The sequence below is a fragment of the Giraffa tippelskirchi genome, chromosome 1 (genome assembly GCF_054371585.1).
Source record: "Giraffa tippelskirchi isolate mGirTip1 chromosome 1, T2T-mGirTip1v1.2.pri, whole genome shotgun sequence".
Taxonomy (NCBI): Eukaryota; Metazoa; Chordata; class Mammalia; order Artiodactyla; family Giraffidae; genus Giraffa; species Giraffa tippelskirchi.
In genome coordinates, this window is record NC_137275.1 from 1,222,267 (window position 1) to 1,238,701 (window position 16,435).

A 16,435-nucleotide genomic window follows, 5' to 3' on the forward strand; every position below is an offset into this window, starting at 1 on the left:
CTGATGGGGAGGACTCGGTGTGCCCCACGAGCAGCATGGAGTCTGCATCAGCGGAGTGGGGAGGGTGTGCGCAGGGCAGGCGTGAGGCCCTGCGGTGAGCCTCAGCTGGGCAGAGAGGCTGGGACGTCGGGAGGGTGGCCAGCAGGAAGGGCAGGTGTGTCTGCACTGTTCTGCTGCGGACGCAGTGGCGTCTCGCTTTGAGGTGCTGGGGGAGCCGAGCTCCCCGGAGGGCGTTCTGGCTTCTGGAGGAGCTGAGTGGAAGGGGCTCCTGGTTGGAGAGGGCTTAGCGACGAGCAGTAGTGTGTGCGGGAGTGCAGGTGGCCTGCCGGCTGTGTGACGTGGGCGGTCCTCACTTCCTGAAGTCAGAGTTGTACTGCTTGTTTCTGCCTGTTGTTGAGGTGAATCTGGTTACACTGCGTACAAGGTCCCTGCCGTGACCACCCCTTCCACACCCCACACCTGTGTTGGCAAAGTAGGAGGCCAGAGGTGGACACATGTCTGGATGTCCCGAAGTTGAGGTGGTAGCCGTTCCAGAAATGAAGGGGCCCTGAGACTGTAGCGCAGCGGCCCCCTGCCATCCGTAGGCTCCCCTCTCCGCCTTTCCACTAGGCTTCCTCGTGGGGGTTAGGGGAGGTTGCATCTCACCACTCTCTACTGTTCCATGGAAGTCCACGCAAAACCATAGGAATGTTCCAGGTGGAGTGCTCAGGTCCAGGGAGTGGGACAAGGGTGGCCAGTTCAGAAGGTCTGGTGGCCAGGTCTTGGATGGGAGCTGCTGGACACAGCAGAGGAAGGGCGGAGGAGGAGGAGGCCTGCCACCCCGGTCTCTGGGCCCGGCTGCTCGCCTGGGCGCAGGACCCGGAGTGCGTGAGCCTGGCCGGACCGGGGCGACTCTCATACCCACTGAGTCTCAGAAATGGTGTAGAGAAGGAAACTCAGACTGTCAATTAGTATCTCGATCCTGATACTCATAAAAGGTGCCCATGTATGAGCTTAGAATTAGAGTTCTCTCCCCAAAGACGGTTGTGAGTGGACATTGGCCCCACTGTGGCAGATGGAGTGCTGAGACTTTGTCCATTGCAGTAACAGTATGAGCATTTTAAGTGCGGAGCGTCCTCCATTGATCGGGCAGTGCCAGCTTGGCGGGTGCTTCCGGAGGGCTCGGGCAGGTGAGTGCGGCCCAGCTGAGCAAGAAAGTAGCCCTTCCCCGGAGGAGAGGGGAGCGGCAGACACGGTCACTGTAGTTTCGGCAAGTTGACTTGATTTCCTTTCCATCCGGCTTCTAACTTAACAGCTTCTGAGACACATCTGTCTCCTTTAATTATCAGTTCACTGTTACGTTTGTTCTAGTCAGGGATTTGTGTGTGTTTAGACTGGATGAGACGGAGGAGCCTGGTGGGCTACAGTCCATGGGGTCGCAAAGAGTCGGACACGACTGAGCGACTTCACTCACTCAGACTGGATGAGAGCTGCCTTGACTCAGTGTGAAACTAGCACTTATGCTTTTAAATCAATAGTTTCATCACCTCAGCTTTTAAAAATCTGTGAACAGAAGTAGTTTCTGAGGACTCAGTTTATCTATTAGATTATGAACCTCAATTACAGTTTTTTGCTGAAAGAGTTGAAATACTACTGTCTTATTAGAAAAGGCTTCGCAAAGTGTTCTCAAATCTATGATTGGCTTTCAATGTTTTTTTCCAACAAGTATGCTGACTCTGTATATTTTAGGATTTTTGGTCAGTGAAATTGATTTTCTTCCTTTTAAGTACTGTTTTTGCTATTTTACCTAGAATATTAGAAATTAGTACTGATTTACTTGCCAGTGAGGAAAGGCTGACCATCTTCCGTAGGTAGCTAACCGTGTTAGATCCATGTTTGCGGTTTTCTCTGGCCTCAGTGTAGGTGTGGGGTTTTTGCACATAATTCTTTAGTGTGTGTTTGGAAGCGTGTGCTAACTGGTTATTCAGGGCATCTTGCACCTTCCAGAGATGACTGAGGTGCGTGGGGGGGCAACAGTGGGGGTGGGCTAGCTGGATCAGCCTCTGCCAACAGCTGCCAGCCAGGCCCTCCCCAGCCTCCCTCCCCAGCCCCCTCTGTGGGATGGCAGCTGCTGGGGGACAGCTGGGACCACACCGGGTTCACAGGACGTTTTAGAGACTCGTTTTCATCTGTGCTGAGGGCCAGCCTTGAGTGTGGAGTAGCAGCCCCACCACCTGACGGGGCACCTTTGGGGGCTGTCGGGGCTCCGGGGGCCGCCTGGTGAGACGGTGGTGTGAGGACAGGCCCGCGTGTGCTCTCCTGACTCAGACCTGGGCTCAGGGGCAGTGAGGAAGGGTCGCTGTCATACACGTTCAATAACTTTCATTTGCATTGTAGCACTTCAGGTAATGAATGACTAACTTACGAATTACTTTAATTCCACCCTAATACTTCACTGTGATGTCAACTTGGAAGACCTGTTTGAGATTAGTCTTTTGGTTTTAAGCTCATTAAAGCTCCCGGGCACAGGAGTCGTATCATTTGTCAACCCTCACCCTCTGTGAACGTGCGTCTAGTGATCTGTTTCCCCCTTTACAAAAGCGTAACTCAAACAAAAAAGTAATGTTGGTTTATAGAAATATGTTGTTCAAGGTCTGTAATTGTATTTAAACTGATATAGTGTCAACTTGTGAAGGGATGTTTGTTAAAAGATTTGAACCTCACTGTGTAACGCTGTCCGAGCGTAGGGCCTGCCTGGGACTCCCGAGTTACTTCTAGAAGTCGGTTCGCCTGTTCCCTGACACGTGTCCATTCGTGTCACGCTGACAAGGCCCTGGCACGCTCCAGAGACCGCGCCCGACCCGCAGGAGCGTGTCCCTGCCGCCACGCCGTGGGGCGCGTAGGGTAGCGGATGTGGGTGGGGGGCAGCTGCGCAGGCAGGAGCGGCTCTGCGGCCCGCCGCCCGGGCCTGGCCGTCTCTCCCAGCGCCTCCTGTCGGATGTGGAACCCTCCCTAGAGGGCGTAGCCTGAGAGTTGGGACTGTGTTGGGACCATGCAGGTGAATGTGTCTCCGAGTAAGCCCGGCCCTGGTGCCCTGGAGGTGGAGCTGCAGCCGGAGCCGGTGCCGTCCGCTCCGCCCTCGTGCGTCAGACCCCGGCCGGCCGCACGAGGGGTCCTCGGGCGCGGGCAGGGGCGCGTTGGGATGCCAGCGGACCCTCCCCACCCGTCACGGACTGCGCTGTTGTGAGGGCTGCCGCTGTACGTGTACCTTAGAGCCCAGCAGAAAACGCGCCTCCTGTGTGTCTTGAACATTTATATTTCCATTCAAAAATATGTACCCAGTGTTTATTTCCTCAAACCAGACTTTGTTAACTTAGGAATATCTCCCAGTGGAAACGTGCTCACTTTTTCTGTAAATCTTAAATAAAAGGTGCTGTTCCTTCCTTTGACCCTGGACTGGTCTGTGTTTTCTGTCTTTCTCTCCGTGCATTTTTTCTTTTTCTTTTTTTTTCAGTTTTTAGATTTGTCGCAGCCTTGTTGAGGGGAGGACCTGGGTGGTGGGTCAGGCACCAGGCTTGTCCCCGGAGCCCCTGTGAGGGCCCGCCCGTGGGTCAGTTCTCAGGCGGCCGCGTGGGGCCAGGGCCGGGGGGCCGCTGCCCGCCTGCTGCCTGGCGCCTCCGCAGACCCGCCTGGGGCTCGCCCTGTTTGTGCCTGTGACGCACACGTCAGACGGGGTTTGCACTCAGGGCGTTCTCCCGGCTGCCTTCTCTGGGGCACCAGTGTGGAGGAGGAGGCGGTGAGCCGTAGGGAGGGTCACGTCTGTGCAGCCTCGGGCGACAGTGCCTGTCCATGCCGTCTCCTTCCTGCGGGAGAAGGTGGAGAAATGAAGGGTACAGGCTGCTTTCTCTGGAGACGGGGCTACGTCAGACCTAGGAGCATGGCCAGGCTGGCACGGGGGCCCACGCCTGTCAGCCACCCGCAGACACCAGGCAGCCTGCAAACCCCAGAGAGGTCAGCCCCCCTTAACTCCGGGTTTCAAGTCAGCAGAAACCCCTTTGTTTGTCAGGGGTTTTTCCTTGCGCTGCCCCTGTCGTTTCAGGGAGGCGAACCTGGGGAGGTGCCGCTGATAAAGCTCCAGAGTTGGGTGCGCTGGCTGCCGGGGTTTATTTCGTTTTGTTGGGTGTTTTTTTTAAAGAAATGTGGCCCGATTGAGTTTCTAGTTCTGTGTTCTTGGTAAAGAGCAAGCCTGGGTCATAATTACTTGTTGCTGTGGTTATTGAGGTGACCAGGAAATTAGCTTATTCTGCTCTGCTGAAAATTCAGTTTTCAGTGTTTATTTGCCTAACATCTGGTAAATACTAAATGTATTTTTTAGGCTTTAAAAAATTTGAATTTAAGGTTTCTGATTAAAGATTTACTGGTTTCCACCCATAAAGGTTTACTGTTGCTGGTTGTGTGAGGGAGAGCTGTGTCCAGTGACAGGGAGGGGCCTTGGCCGCCCCTGCCCGCCTCTCCCAGAGACTGCCCTTCCCTGCCCCTCCGCAGGGAAGAGGCTGTGGGAAGGGGCGGGCGATGGGCGCCCAGTCAGTTACCGGGCGGCATGTCCGGACGACGGGCTCCTACCCTTGGGGAGCGTGCGTTGTAGCCGCGTGTCCCAAGTCGCTGCCCGTCCGACCACAGCCTAAGTGAGACGTGATTCTGCCTCAGAGGCCCGCATCTGACACACAGTGTTGGGCGTGGACGCGTCTCTCTTAGCCTAAGATCATTGACCCTTTATAGATCGGGTAAGAAAAGTCACGGTCGTCGGCCCCCACGCCCGTCCTAGCTTACCTGCAAGAGCGAACTGGGTTTTCACAAAAGTGACCTCATTTTTAAGGAACGTTGGGCGATGTGGAGCGCGTGCCCCGCGCACACCGCGACATGGACACGAGGCGGGGCCCGTCCCCCGCGGTGTGCGCGCGCGCAGCGGGCCCACGCCGAGGGGGCGCCGGCGGGGCTGCTGGCGGCCGCTGTGAACTGTCGTCCGCCTCCTTCCTCCCAGGTCTCGGACGGCCCCGGAGACGAGCCCCCGGAGTCCCCGGACGAGAGTGCGGACGAAACCCAGACCGAGGCGTCCGTCTCCTCTAAGAGGTCCGAGCGGGGAGCCACCGCCAGGAAGGAGCACGTGTGCCAGGTGAGGGGCGGGGCCGGGGGCGGGGCGGCCTCCCTCCGCCAGGCCGGCGGGCGCGGGGACCCGCTGAGCCTCCGGCCCTCTCCCCACAGCTGTGCGAGGAGCCGGGCGGCCTGGTGCTATGCGAGGGCCCCTGCTGCGGCGCCTTCCACCTGGCCTGCCTGGGCCTCTCCCGCAGGCCGGAGGGGCGGCTCCTGTGCGGCGAGTGCGCCTCAGGTACGTCCCGCCCCGCCCCGACCACCGCCCGCGGTCTCTGGGTCTCTGCTTTCACGGTTCTCCCGGGTTCGCTGCCTGGTCTGGGGAGGGGCGTGGACGGCCCATGCGGCTCAAGCCACCGTCCACCTCCCCTTCCCCGGCCGGGCCGAGGGTGTCTGGACTCATCGGAATGGGTCCAGCTGGAGGAACTCCCGGCGCCAGCTGTGGGGCGCCGTCCCTGCCAGTGCTCACGGGTCCTCCCCTCGGAAGGCGAGGGGGCGCGTTTCTTGGAGGAGTCCCTTCCTGCAGCTGCTCGCTTGTTGGAGGGCGCCTCCCAGGCAGCCTGGTCAGACCCCCCGCCAAGCTCCAAGCCCCGCAGGCAGGGCCCCCCGAGGGCTGGCGGGCTGGAGGAGGCGCCGGTGCCGGCCCCGCGGCGTGGCGGCTCAGCCCTGCTCTGCGCCCCCTCTCGCCCCGGCTGCCAGGGGTCCACTCGTGCTTCGTGTGTAAGGAGAGCAAAAGTGACGTCAAGCGCTGCGTGGTGTCGCAGTGCGGGAAGTTCTACCACGAGGCCTGCGTGCGCAGGTTCCCCCTGACGGTGTTCGAGAGCCGGGGCTTCCGATGCCCGCTTCACAGCTGCCTGAGTTGCCATGCCTCCAACCCCTCGAACCCAAGGCCATCGAAAGGTACAGACGTGCGCGAGAAGCTCCATGCGGGTGTGACAGGGTCCCAGCCGTCGAGGGCGGGCAGGGGTGTCAAGCTTGTCCCCGAGAGCTTTGCCCTGGAGTAGGTTTAGATGACTTTCTGTCACTGACTGGACGTGGGTGGGGGTAGGGTTTTTCTTGCTGTTTTCCCTTCTTCCTGCCCTAAATGTCATCCTAACGATTGCTGACTTGAGGAAGGGGCCCTGAGCCCTTTTCACAGATTCTGTTTGTTTGGGCTTTGATGGTCCTTCATATGTGAGAACCGTATTTTCAAGTCCAGTCCCATCTGCGTCATGTCATGTGGAGTCTGTGGGACTCAAGGGCAGCGGGTGTCTGCTTCCTGACACCAGTGGTCCTCAGCCAGGGACATGCGCTCCAGGGGACATAAGGCTGTGTCTGGAGGTGTTGGGGGTACCTGCTGGCGTGCACAGGGCTGCCCCCGCAGTGCCCAGGCTGAGAAACCCTGGTTGACCTCATTTTAGAAAACAGCATTAAATGCTTGACGGTTTTCTGATACCTTTTTGAATCACCATCGCCTTAAGGAAATGTGTTTTCACAACGCCTAATAATATTCTTACCCTCCCACCCGAGTCCCTGTTTTCTCCTGCTGCCCCCGGGGTATTTCCCCAGCAGCGCTGGGAGCCTGCGGAGGCCGGACCCCCCCCTCCGGCCGTCCCGCTGAGGTGTGGGCGTGTCCACTCCAGGTAAGATGCTGCGATGTGTCCGGTGCCCCGTCGCCTACCACGGAGGGGATGCGTGTCTGGCAGCGGGCTGCTCGGTGATCGCGTCCAACAGCATCATCTGCACAAACCACTTCACCGCCCGGAAGGGCAAGCGGCACCACGCGCACGTCAACGTGAGCTGGTGCTTCGTGTGCTCCAAAGGTGAGCTCCGCCCCGCCCCGCGCGCCCCGTGCTGCTCCGGGCTGTCCCGCCCTGCCTGCCAAGGGCTGCTCCGGGCTGTCCCGGGCTGCGCGCCGACCACCCCGCACACCGAGGGCCGGCTGTGGCACCTCTTCAGCCCTGTCCACCCTCTTGCGGCCCGTGTTTGCCCACGTAGTCGCGTTCGTGGTCTCTGAGTTAACCCCAGTCGTGTCACAGACTTAGGGGATGTCTTTCATGGCGAAAAGAAAGCGTGCTCCTGTGTGACGCAGATTCCGAGAGTCGGGGCGGGGGCTGGGGCGGGGGCTTAAGGGCGCCCTTGTTGCAGGGGGGAGCCTGTTGTGCTGCGAGTCCTGCCCGGCGGCCTTCCATCCCGACTGCCTGAGCATCGAGATGCCAGATGGCAGCTGGTTTTGCAACGACTGCAGGGCTGGGAAGAAGCTGCACTTCCAGGACATCATCTGGGTGAAGCTCGGGAACTACAGGTGGGGGAGGAGGCGCCCGCCCGCCGCCGCGGTCACTGTCTTCTTTTCCTTTACAGAGCTGAACACACTGAAATTCTGTCACTCTCTCTGAAGAGTCTGTGAACCCTGTTTTTAATATTTATAATAGATGGTGGCCGGCAGAAGTTTGCCATCCCAAAAATGTCCCCCCAAATATTCAGAAAATGAAGCACGAGATTGGAGAATTCCCTGTGTTTTTCTTTGGGTCTAAAGATTATTACTGGACGCATCAGGCGCGAGTGTTCCCGTACATGGAGGGGGACCGGGGCAGCCGCTACCAGGGGGTCAGAGGGATCGGAAGAGTCTTCAAAAACGGTACGGGGCTCCACGGGGTCAGGGACGGTGCTCGGGGGCCTCTGCTAATCCTGGCTTTGTGTCCAGTGTTTGGTTTCTGTGGGAAACGCTGGACACAGCATTCTCTTCTAGCTGTAGCTTACACATTTGTGGATGGGTTTGTTGAAGCAGAGGATAAGATGTGACGTTTAATAACTTTCCTAACCTTGTTTGTGGTGACCTCCACTAACACCCATTAGAGCTCTCTTCAGGAAGCTATCTCAGTACTAGCTTGCAGGGATTTCTCCCTGCTTGCCTTTACGTGAGCAGGAACGCGCTGCGGTCCATGGCTGCTGCAGCAGCTCGGGGCTCCCTTGACCCATCAGCAGTCACACAGGCGCCTCCACCCCACAGCCGGGCGGGGGCCAGAGGGGCCAGAGTGCTGGCCTTGTTTGGGGGTTGCAGGGGTCAGGAAGGGCAGCACAGGAGGCCGGCGGGGCAGGTGGGGCCTGGGCACTCACCCCCCCCGGGGAGGCGACCCCCCCACCCCACCCTTGCACACAGCCCACCCAGGTTTCTCCAGGAGAGGTGGGCCAGGCGGGCGGCTGGACAGGGGCAGGGTCAGCGCCCTGTGCCAGAGGCCCTGCAGAGCCCCCCTGGTGTTAAGCTGGCCGGTGATCCTGCGCACCCATCTGTATGGGCGTCACGTGGCCTCCTTCCGGTTTTAAGAAGACTAGAGACAACACTTAGCAGTGAGATGAAAGTCTAGACAAAATCATTCACATACAAACTGTAACGGGTGGACGTATCTATTTGCTAAAATCTTTTACTGGCATTTCATTGACTTTTTAGCACTGCAAGAAGCCGAAGCCCGTTTCCGTGAAATCAAACTTCAAAGGGAAGCCCGAGAAACGCAGGAGAGCGCGCGCAGGCCCCCGCCCTACAAGCACATCAAGGTGACCGTCCTGGGGAGGGTGGGGCTCTTCCGCCCGGGGCGAGCCTCCCTCCTGGACAGCTGTGCCCGGTGTCCTAGGCGGGAGTAGATGCTATCACTGGCCACGTGTCCTCTGACTCGAGGAGCCCAGGGTGCGGGCAGGGCTTCTGCACGGGAGGACTGTGCTCAGCCTGATAGTTAGCTGTAGACCCACAGTGCTGGCCAGGCTGCCTGGAACAGGGGATGCGAACGGACAGGCCATCCTCCTCCTCCTCCTCCATGCACATGACCACACCCGCTGCCAGCAAGCGCTGGAGACAAGCCTAGATGAGAGGTGGTCAGCCCAGGCCAGGGCTCAGCCAAGGCACCCGACCCAGAAGGACCTTCAGATGGTGCGGGGAGCGAGGGGGCGGGACGGGGGCCATGTTCCCACGTGCCGCCAGGGTGGGCGCCCATGCTCCGCCTCGAGGCAGCTCAGGGGCTCCGTCTTGGCTCCCCGTACCTGGGCCTGGGCCGTGGTCAGCATCTGTGACTAACGTGCGTTTAGCCTTCGCTTTGGGATGAGTCCCCTGGAACGGAATCACGGAGGGTCCAAGGGTGGCGCTGGGTTCCCGAGGCTACTCCAGCTCCTCCGCCCCACCCCGGGCGCCTCCCACCACGGCCTCCTGGTTGCTCTTTCTGCGCCCGTCCCCTCCTCTGCCGCTTTCCTGTGCGGTTGCTCTGAGCTCAGGAGGCCGGGGCTGCCCCGCCCCCTCCTCGTGTGCCTCTGCGAGGAGAGGGTCCGGTGGCCGTTTGTCCCTCCTGGGGGTTCTCTCAAGCACAGTGCCGCCATGAGGCAGCCCGGAGGTGGGGATGCGGGAGGCTGAGCGCGGCTCTCGCCCGCAGGTGAACAAGCCCTACGGGAAGGTGCAGGTCCACACGGCGGACATCTCCGAGATCCCCAAGTGCAACTGCAAGCCCACCGACGAGAACCCCTGCGGCTCCGAATCGCAGTGTCTGAACCGCATGCTCATGTTCGAGTGCCACCCACAGGTGTGCCCCGCGGGCGAGTTCTGCCAGAACCAGTGCTTCACCAAGCGCCAGTACCCCGAGACCAAGATCATCAAGACCGATGGCAAGGGCTGGGGCCTGGTGGCCAAGAGGGACATCAGAAAGGTGCGTGCGTGCACACGCGTGTGTATGTGCATGTTGATGTGTGCATATGCGTGCGGTGTTGATGTGTCTGTGTCTGTGTGCGTGCACGCATGAGTGTTAATGCGCGCGCCTGTGTACGTGTGAATACGTGTGCATGTGCATGCATGTGTTCATGTGTACATGTGTGTTAATGTGTGCCTGTGCATGAGTGTGTGCATGTGTGTGAATGCGCATGCCTTTGTGTGTGTGTGTTCATGTGGGCATGTGCATGTGTGAATGCGTGCAGTGTGTGTGTGTGTGGCTGTGCACATGTATTTGCATGCACGTTAGTGTGCACATGCATGTGCGCGTCACTGTGTGCGTGAGCACATAAATGTGTGTGCACGTGTATGTGAACATGTGCATGGATGTTAATGTGTGCCTGGGTGTATGTGTATGTGAATGTGAGCGTGCATTTGTGTGCATATGTATGTGTGAATGTGTGCGTGTGCGTGACTGTGCAGCATGTATGTGTGTGGAGGTGAACACCTGTGCATGCACATGGATGTGTACATGTATGGTTGTGTTGTGTGTGTGCATGTGCGTGTATATGTGAGTCCAGGGCTCACTCACCTCTTCCTCCTCCTAGACTTTGCTTGCTCCGTTGCTTTTGCACTTGTTGAGAACAGGATTTCAAAAATGGTTTTTGAATTGTTATGATTGAAGATTATAAAACATTGAATGGAAGATATCTACCAAAGTAAACTCTAAAATTCCATGAATCGGGCAGAATTCTGACAGCAGCCATTGGAGAGTGAACGGGTTACTGAGATGGGCGGCAGGAGGGTCGTCGAGCAGAAGGTTGTGGAGCTGCTCCCGCAAGGCCGTCCCGGGACGGGGCAGGCAGGGCCAGGCTACCGGGGCAACACGGACCACACGCGTCCGCATCCAGGCTGCTTGTCGCGGTTGGCCGGCGTGCTTGGGCACAGCCAGGGCGGGCAGCCTCCCACCCGGAACCGCTCTCGGCTGACCCCAGCGGTGTCGAGGTGGACAGAGAAGTCGAGAGGTGCCTGAAGGACGGGCGCCCCCGGCCCCACGCGTCCCGCCCTGCCCGCCGGCTCCTGGCTCTCGCCTGGTGGGAGAGCCTGGTGGGCTCTGCTGCTCTCTGCTGGCGGGAGCGCCTCTTTCAGTGCCCGGACGCGGGGCCTGGGGGGGCAGGGGCTGGCGTGTCGCACTTTCCAGGGTGCTGAGAGAAGCTCTTCAGTGACAGCCCTTACAGACTGGACTAACAGGCGGGGACGTGGGGCTCCGGGGCTCTGCTGCTCACCCCGCCGTGCCCTCTGGCCTCCAGGGGGAGTTTGTGAACGAGTACGTGGGCGAGCTGATTGACGAGGAGGAGTGCATGGCGAGGATCAAGCGTGCGCACGAGAACGACATCACTCACTTCTACATGCTCACCATCGACAAGGTAACGCTGCGGCGCCAGGGCCCGTCTCTCCACAGGAGTGCGGCTTTCTGTGCCATGGGCCCGCACAGCACGGGGCGCTGTCGTGTCCTGTGCACGCGTGTGTTTCACACGTCTGCCAGCCACTGCCCAGGGGCGGGACGAGGCGAGTGCCCCGTGTGTCACTGACGGACGCAGGGGCATCGACAGTCCTCCCAAGTCAGAGAGGGGAGGGCTCGGGAGGTCACCCTCAGGGACGCGGGGGGTCTCCTGGGGCATCTGTTACTTCTCTGAAGCCCACGTCTTCAGCAGTTGGGAACATGTGTCTGCTGGCAGGGGTGGCGTTCCCAGAAGGTGGTAAGCGGGATTGTCACAGGTAGGGTGGAGGAGAGCAGGTCGTCGGGGACGCAGCGCCATTGCTGACCAGCCCTCTCCAGTGGCTCCGAGGGGACACGGCCACCCCAGGAGCTGGCTGACTTCCGTACCCCCGCCACCCCCCCCTTCTTTCTGGGGTGTGGTGGTGAGGGAGGCTATTTTATTAGAAATGAAAACCCTAGGTCTGTGGCTTCCTGTGTTTCAGAGTCTAGATTTGAACCACTTGTATCTTGTGAGAAATGCCAGGTTGATCACTTAGCACACAGATCAGTCCCTGAAACGGTAGCTGACCGAGGACACCGGGCCGAGACAGAGAGAAGCCCGTGGACGGCCCATGCTGCACCCTTCCCTGGGGGCGACAGAGAGAAGCCCTGTCTCCCCGAACGCGTGCCAGCGCGACAGAGTGAGCTCTCTGTGAGAAGGGCTCTCACATGGGCTTCGCTCTGGTGAGGATCTGAGATAAGACCAGATCAGAAAGAAAATACTAAGCATGTTACAAAATGGTTAAGACCATAAAAGATTTCGAGGCACAAAAACAAGGTACTGAGGAATAAATCAGGCAGATTTGATAAAACGGTTAAAACTGGGAGTTCACATAAATTCGCTGAAATGAACCCAGTGGATGGGCTAAGAAAAATCAGGTGGTGACAGAGGGAGTTCCTGCCGCTGAAGAAGCCCCTGAGAAGCTGTCTGGACGCAGCGGATGCGGCGGAGCGGGCAGGAGAGGCGGGGAGACAGGGGGAGGACTTGGAGTGGGCTTGACAGCAAAGACAGGAGGCCTGGGGGAGAGGCGGTGTGGAGACAGTTCTCTGGAACCTGTGTGGCACGGATCATTTCGTGGAGGAAGCTGACCAAGTATTTGAGCAGGGTAAATAAAAATAAATCCATGCCTTTATATGTTCAAAAAAAAAACTGAGATGCCAAACATCGTGAAGACTTGGAAAGCAAGCGAGAGGGGCTTCCCTCGTGGCCACGCGCCTGGGAGCTGGCGCTGTCACTGCTGAGGCGTGGGGTCCGTCCTGGGTCTAGGAACTGAGACCCCGCAGGTCGGGCAGTGAGGGCCCTTCCCCAGGACCGCGGAGAAGAGAAGGGCGTTTGCTCGGAACAGCGGTGGGACGGCCAGCCGCCTCCCCGAGTGAAGCCCCGTGGCCTCTGACGCGCTCGCTCCACGGCGGGTGTGGCTGGGCTTGCGGGCTTGTCTGTGTCTTAAGCGGGTCCGTCCTGCCCTGTCGGCGCGTCTCTCTAGGTGGTGGGCGTGACCTCCGACCTCTCCCTCTGTGCCGCCGCTCACCAGCGCTCGGTCTCTCCTCATGGTGCTGACCTGCCCTCCGTGAGCCAGAGAAACAGGACTGGTTTGGGGGTGTCCCGTCCGAGTAGCCACGGGAGACCACGGTTTCCAGTGCGACACCGCTGTCCCCGTGGGGGGCAGAGCCTTCGGGTGAGCGCCAGCCGTGCCGCGGGGCCCCCTGACGCCCAACTTGTGCCTTGCAGGACCGCATCATCGACGCCGGCCCGAAGGGGAACTACTCCCGGTTCATGAACCACAGCTGCCAGCCCAACTGCGAGACCCTCAAGTGGACGGTGAACGGGGACACACGCGTGGGCCTGTTTGCCGTGTGCGACATCCCCGCAGGTACGCTGCCCCAGGGCTGCACGCGGGGCTCCCGGCTGAGGGCGCAGGCCGCGGGGCCGGGTCAGGAGGGCGGGGTGATGGCGCAGCTGTGTCTTGCTGGGAGTGTCCCCTTCACGGAGGGGGCTGGGAAGCTCTGGGGGCTGTGCCCGCGCAGCTGTGAGGCCGCATCCCCAGTGCTCTGTGTCGCCTTGCGCAGGGACAGAGCTGACCTTCAACTACAACCTCGACTGTCTGGGCAACGAGAAGACAGTGTGTCGCTGCGGCGCCTCCAACTGCAGTGGCTTCCTCGGCGACAGGCCCAAGGTGAGTGACGCAGGGAATGGGGTCTGCAGGGCGTGGTCAGGGCCGCGCCCCCACAGGGCAGGACTGCTCCCGTGCCTGGCGCCCGCGCCCTGTGTCTTCAGCGTCCCGTGGCCGTGGGCCCGCCTCCACGGGACTGCATCCCAGCTGCGTGACGCCTGCAGCAGCCCTGCTCCCTGCGATGCCAGGAAGGGTGGGGGTCGGGGACACAGGCCCCCTCCGGAGGACGCTGGATCTCTGCAGGCGTCCGGGCCCCGAGGCAGAGCGGCCACGCCGGCCCTGCCTCACCCGGGTCTGATGTGTTCTCGCGTCCTTACTGAGGTCCTTAGGGGCCGGGATGCGCCACGTGGGGAAGGGCCCATCCGGCCGCGTGGCTCCCGGGCAGACAGGACTGCACCCCCGTGGCCCCTGCAGCCCCGGCCGGGCCCCCAGCTCCTTTCCGTGACTGTGCTGACCTCCCGCTTCCAGACGTCAGCGCCCCTGTCCTCAGAGGAGAAGGGCAAAAAGACCAAGAAAAAGGCCAGGAGGCGCCGCACGAGGGGCGAAGGGAAGAAGCCGTCTGAGGACGAGTGCTTCCGCTGCGGCGACGGCGGCCAGCTGGTGCTGTGCGACCGCAAGTCCTGCACCAAGGCCTACCACCTGCCCTGCCTGGGCCTGGGCAAGCGGCCGTTCGGTGGGTTGGGGATGGGGGTGCCCCTGGGTCTCTGCTGGGAGGACGCTGGGCTCTGCCCTCGTGTCAGGAGGGAGCCACGAGGCCCTCGCCCCAAACTGGAGGGAGTCAGACACACGTGCCTGGACAGAGACCTGGGTGCGGAGGGCAGGCTGACAGATGGTCGTTCTCCCATACTGGACGGAGCGCCTTCACAGGTGGACCTCCGAGTCACGGCCCCCAGAAACTCGGTCCAGCTACACCCGGTCCTGGGAGCAGCCGGGGCTGGCCGCTGACCTGGGGAGGGACATGAGCCTGCTTGCCCACCAGGCCTCTGAGCGACCAGCTTTAGCTTTTCTTAACATTTTGCGAGTCGTGTGCAAAGTGGGGCCCGTCTCACTGGAGTGAGAGCTAAAGGGAGGCCCCGTGCTTGTGTGTGACACGCGCTCTCGTTGCAGGGAAGTGGGAGTGCCCTTGGCACCACTGCGATGTGTGTGGCAAACCCTCCACTGCCTTCTGCCACTTCTGCCCCAACTCCTTCTGCAAGGAGCACCAGGACGCAGCAGCCTTCAGCTCCACCCAGGACGGGCAGTCGTACTGCGGCGAGCACGACTTCCTGGCAGAGCCAGCTCGGAGTGCCAAGACCGAGCAGCCCTGCCCGGGGCCCAGCAAGGCCAAGGGGAGGAGGAGGAAGAGGCGGTGTTGGCGCAGGGTCACGGAAGGCAAATAGCGCCTGGCTGGGGCTGGGTCTGACCAGGGGTGGCCTCGGGCGGGTGGAGGGCCAGGCCTGGCACCGGCGGAGGGCCCCGCCCAGAGCCCCGGCACAGACGCACAGGCCTCCCCGGGAGGGAGTGTCCCCCACTGAGCCATCAGCAGCACCCGCTGCGCCCGCACTGACCGTCCGAGCCACGGGCTTGCCCCGCAAGGCGCAGACGTCCCCGGACAGACAGCCTCACTACACAGCCGCACAGCTACACTCGAACCTCAGAACCCGCCGGCGCCCCGCTCTTGCTCTAGGTCGAATTTAGGATTGGAGATGAACTGGCACATGAAATACGTCCCCCTCACCCGAGGTTAGGGTAGTGTTTCCCGGGGGGTCCCGTATCCCCAGTCTTCACGGCGTTACCTGCCCACCCATCCGCGTCACTCAGGAGAGGGGCCCAGGGTGCGGGCTGGCACGGACTGGGGCCCTGGACGCCTTGGGAACCGTGGATTTGAGTATTGCGCTTACGAAACAGCTGTATGGATTTTTTTTTTTTATTTTGTACTAATGTGAAGTTTTTCCTCAAAATGCTTCTTTTCCATCCTAGTGAGAAGCCGATAGTATAGCGTGTGGACCTGGGCCCACAGCGGGCCTGCAGCGGCGGCCTGTGGGCGGCTCCCCGGAGGGGCCTGCAGCGGGGGAAGCGTTTGTGGATTGTTTCGGTTGGTTTTTCTTTACCAGTTTCTGGCTTTTACTCTCAATATATTTTTGCTAAACTTGTTTCACAAACTACCACCGACTGAAATGCTTGTTTACTGATGCGTCCCGAGTGGCGGGCTGGCCCCCGCCAAGCAGCCGGGGCTGCCCGGTGCCCCCGCTTGGACCCGGAGCTTGAGGGGAACCTGCATCCGGACAGCCCTTGCAGGCCGAGGAGAGGCCACCTGGGCAGGGGCAGCGGGAGCCAGGCTGGGCGGACGGGCATGGGCACCTGGCCGTGCTACAGCTGGCCAATGCCCTGGGGCCGTGTGGACCTGGGCACGATGCCACGGAGCATCGTGGAGGGGCAGGAGCCCCCTGCCTGCCCGTCTGCACACGATGGGATTGGCCACTCAGCAGATGCTGTCCTCTGACCTTTTCATCAAAACCACCCGGAGGACGTCCGTCCTGCGGGTTACACACCTGTCCTGGAAAACCGCGCCCAGGGCTCCTGTTTGTCTCACCATCCTGCCTCAGAGAATCGCGGGGTGTGTGGTCCAGTGGTGAGCCGTCGGGGGCGGGGCGGGGCGGGGCGGGGGGGTGTCTCTGAGGCCCTGACCCCTGGGAAGCATCTGTTCCGGGTCCGAGGCTCCTGTGGCCTCCCAAGCACAGACCAGGAGAGGCTGCTGACCGAGGCCGTCCACTGGCCCTTTGCTGGTGACCCTGGGACGAGTGACCACGTGGGACCAAAAACAAAAACAGCTGTGTCCTCAGCAGCCTCGCCATCTCTGGGGGACCGAGGGGACCGGGGGCATTTCCGTGCAGAGCTCTGTCTCTCAGACTGTGTCAGCAGAGTACTGGGTGGACGTAGGTCACCTCCTGAGGC

At 60.6% G+C, this 16,435-nt stretch overlaps 1 protein-coding gene and 1 non-coding gene across 25 annotated transcripts in view; both read left to right on the forward strand.

Moving 5' to 3' along the window:
* The window catches only part of NSD2 (nuclear receptor binding SET domain protein 2), a 77,090-nt gene extending 61,445 nt beyond the window's left edge, over positions 1-15,645 (forward strand). For 13 of the 24 annotated variants that reach the window (XM_081578837.1, XM_081578758.1, XM_081578809.1 and 10 more), the window contains 14 exons: positions 5,021-5,152; positions 5,242-5,365; positions 5,827-6,027; positions 6,750-6,929; positions 7,255-7,411; positions 7,539-7,744; positions 8,555-8,658; positions 9,522-9,791; positions 11,101-11,217; positions 13,060-13,201; positions 13,398-13,504; positions 13,970-14,174; positions 14,609-14,872; positions 15,461-15,645. In XM_081578837.1, coding sequence (XP_081434963.1) covers positions 5,021-5,152; positions 5,242-5,365; positions 5,827-6,027; positions 6,750-6,929; positions 7,255-7,411; positions 7,539-7,744; positions 8,555-8,658; positions 9,522-9,791; positions 11,101-11,217; positions 13,060-13,201; positions 13,398-13,504; positions 13,970-14,174; positions 14,609-14,872; positions 15,461-15,474 — 2,223 coding nt within the window. In that variant the 3' untranslated portion in view covers positions 15,475-15,645. Of the gene's footprint in view, positions 1-5,020; positions 5,153-5,241; positions 5,366-5,826; positions 6,094-6,728; positions 6,930-7,254; positions 7,424-7,538; positions 7,745-8,554; positions 8,659-9,521; positions 9,792-11,100; positions 11,218-13,059; positions 13,202-13,397; positions 13,509-13,969; positions 14,224-14,567; positions 15,067-15,460 lie in introns of those variants that run through there. The other 11 variants (XR_014079227.1, XR_014079228.1, XR_014079230.1 and 8 more) reach the window with 8 other exon arrangements.
* On the forward strand, positions 12,852-12,975 carry LOC145521853 (small Cajal body-specific RNA 23). Its single transcript, XR_014065745.1, has one exon.
* Positions 15,646-16,435: the final 790 nt, after the last annotated feature.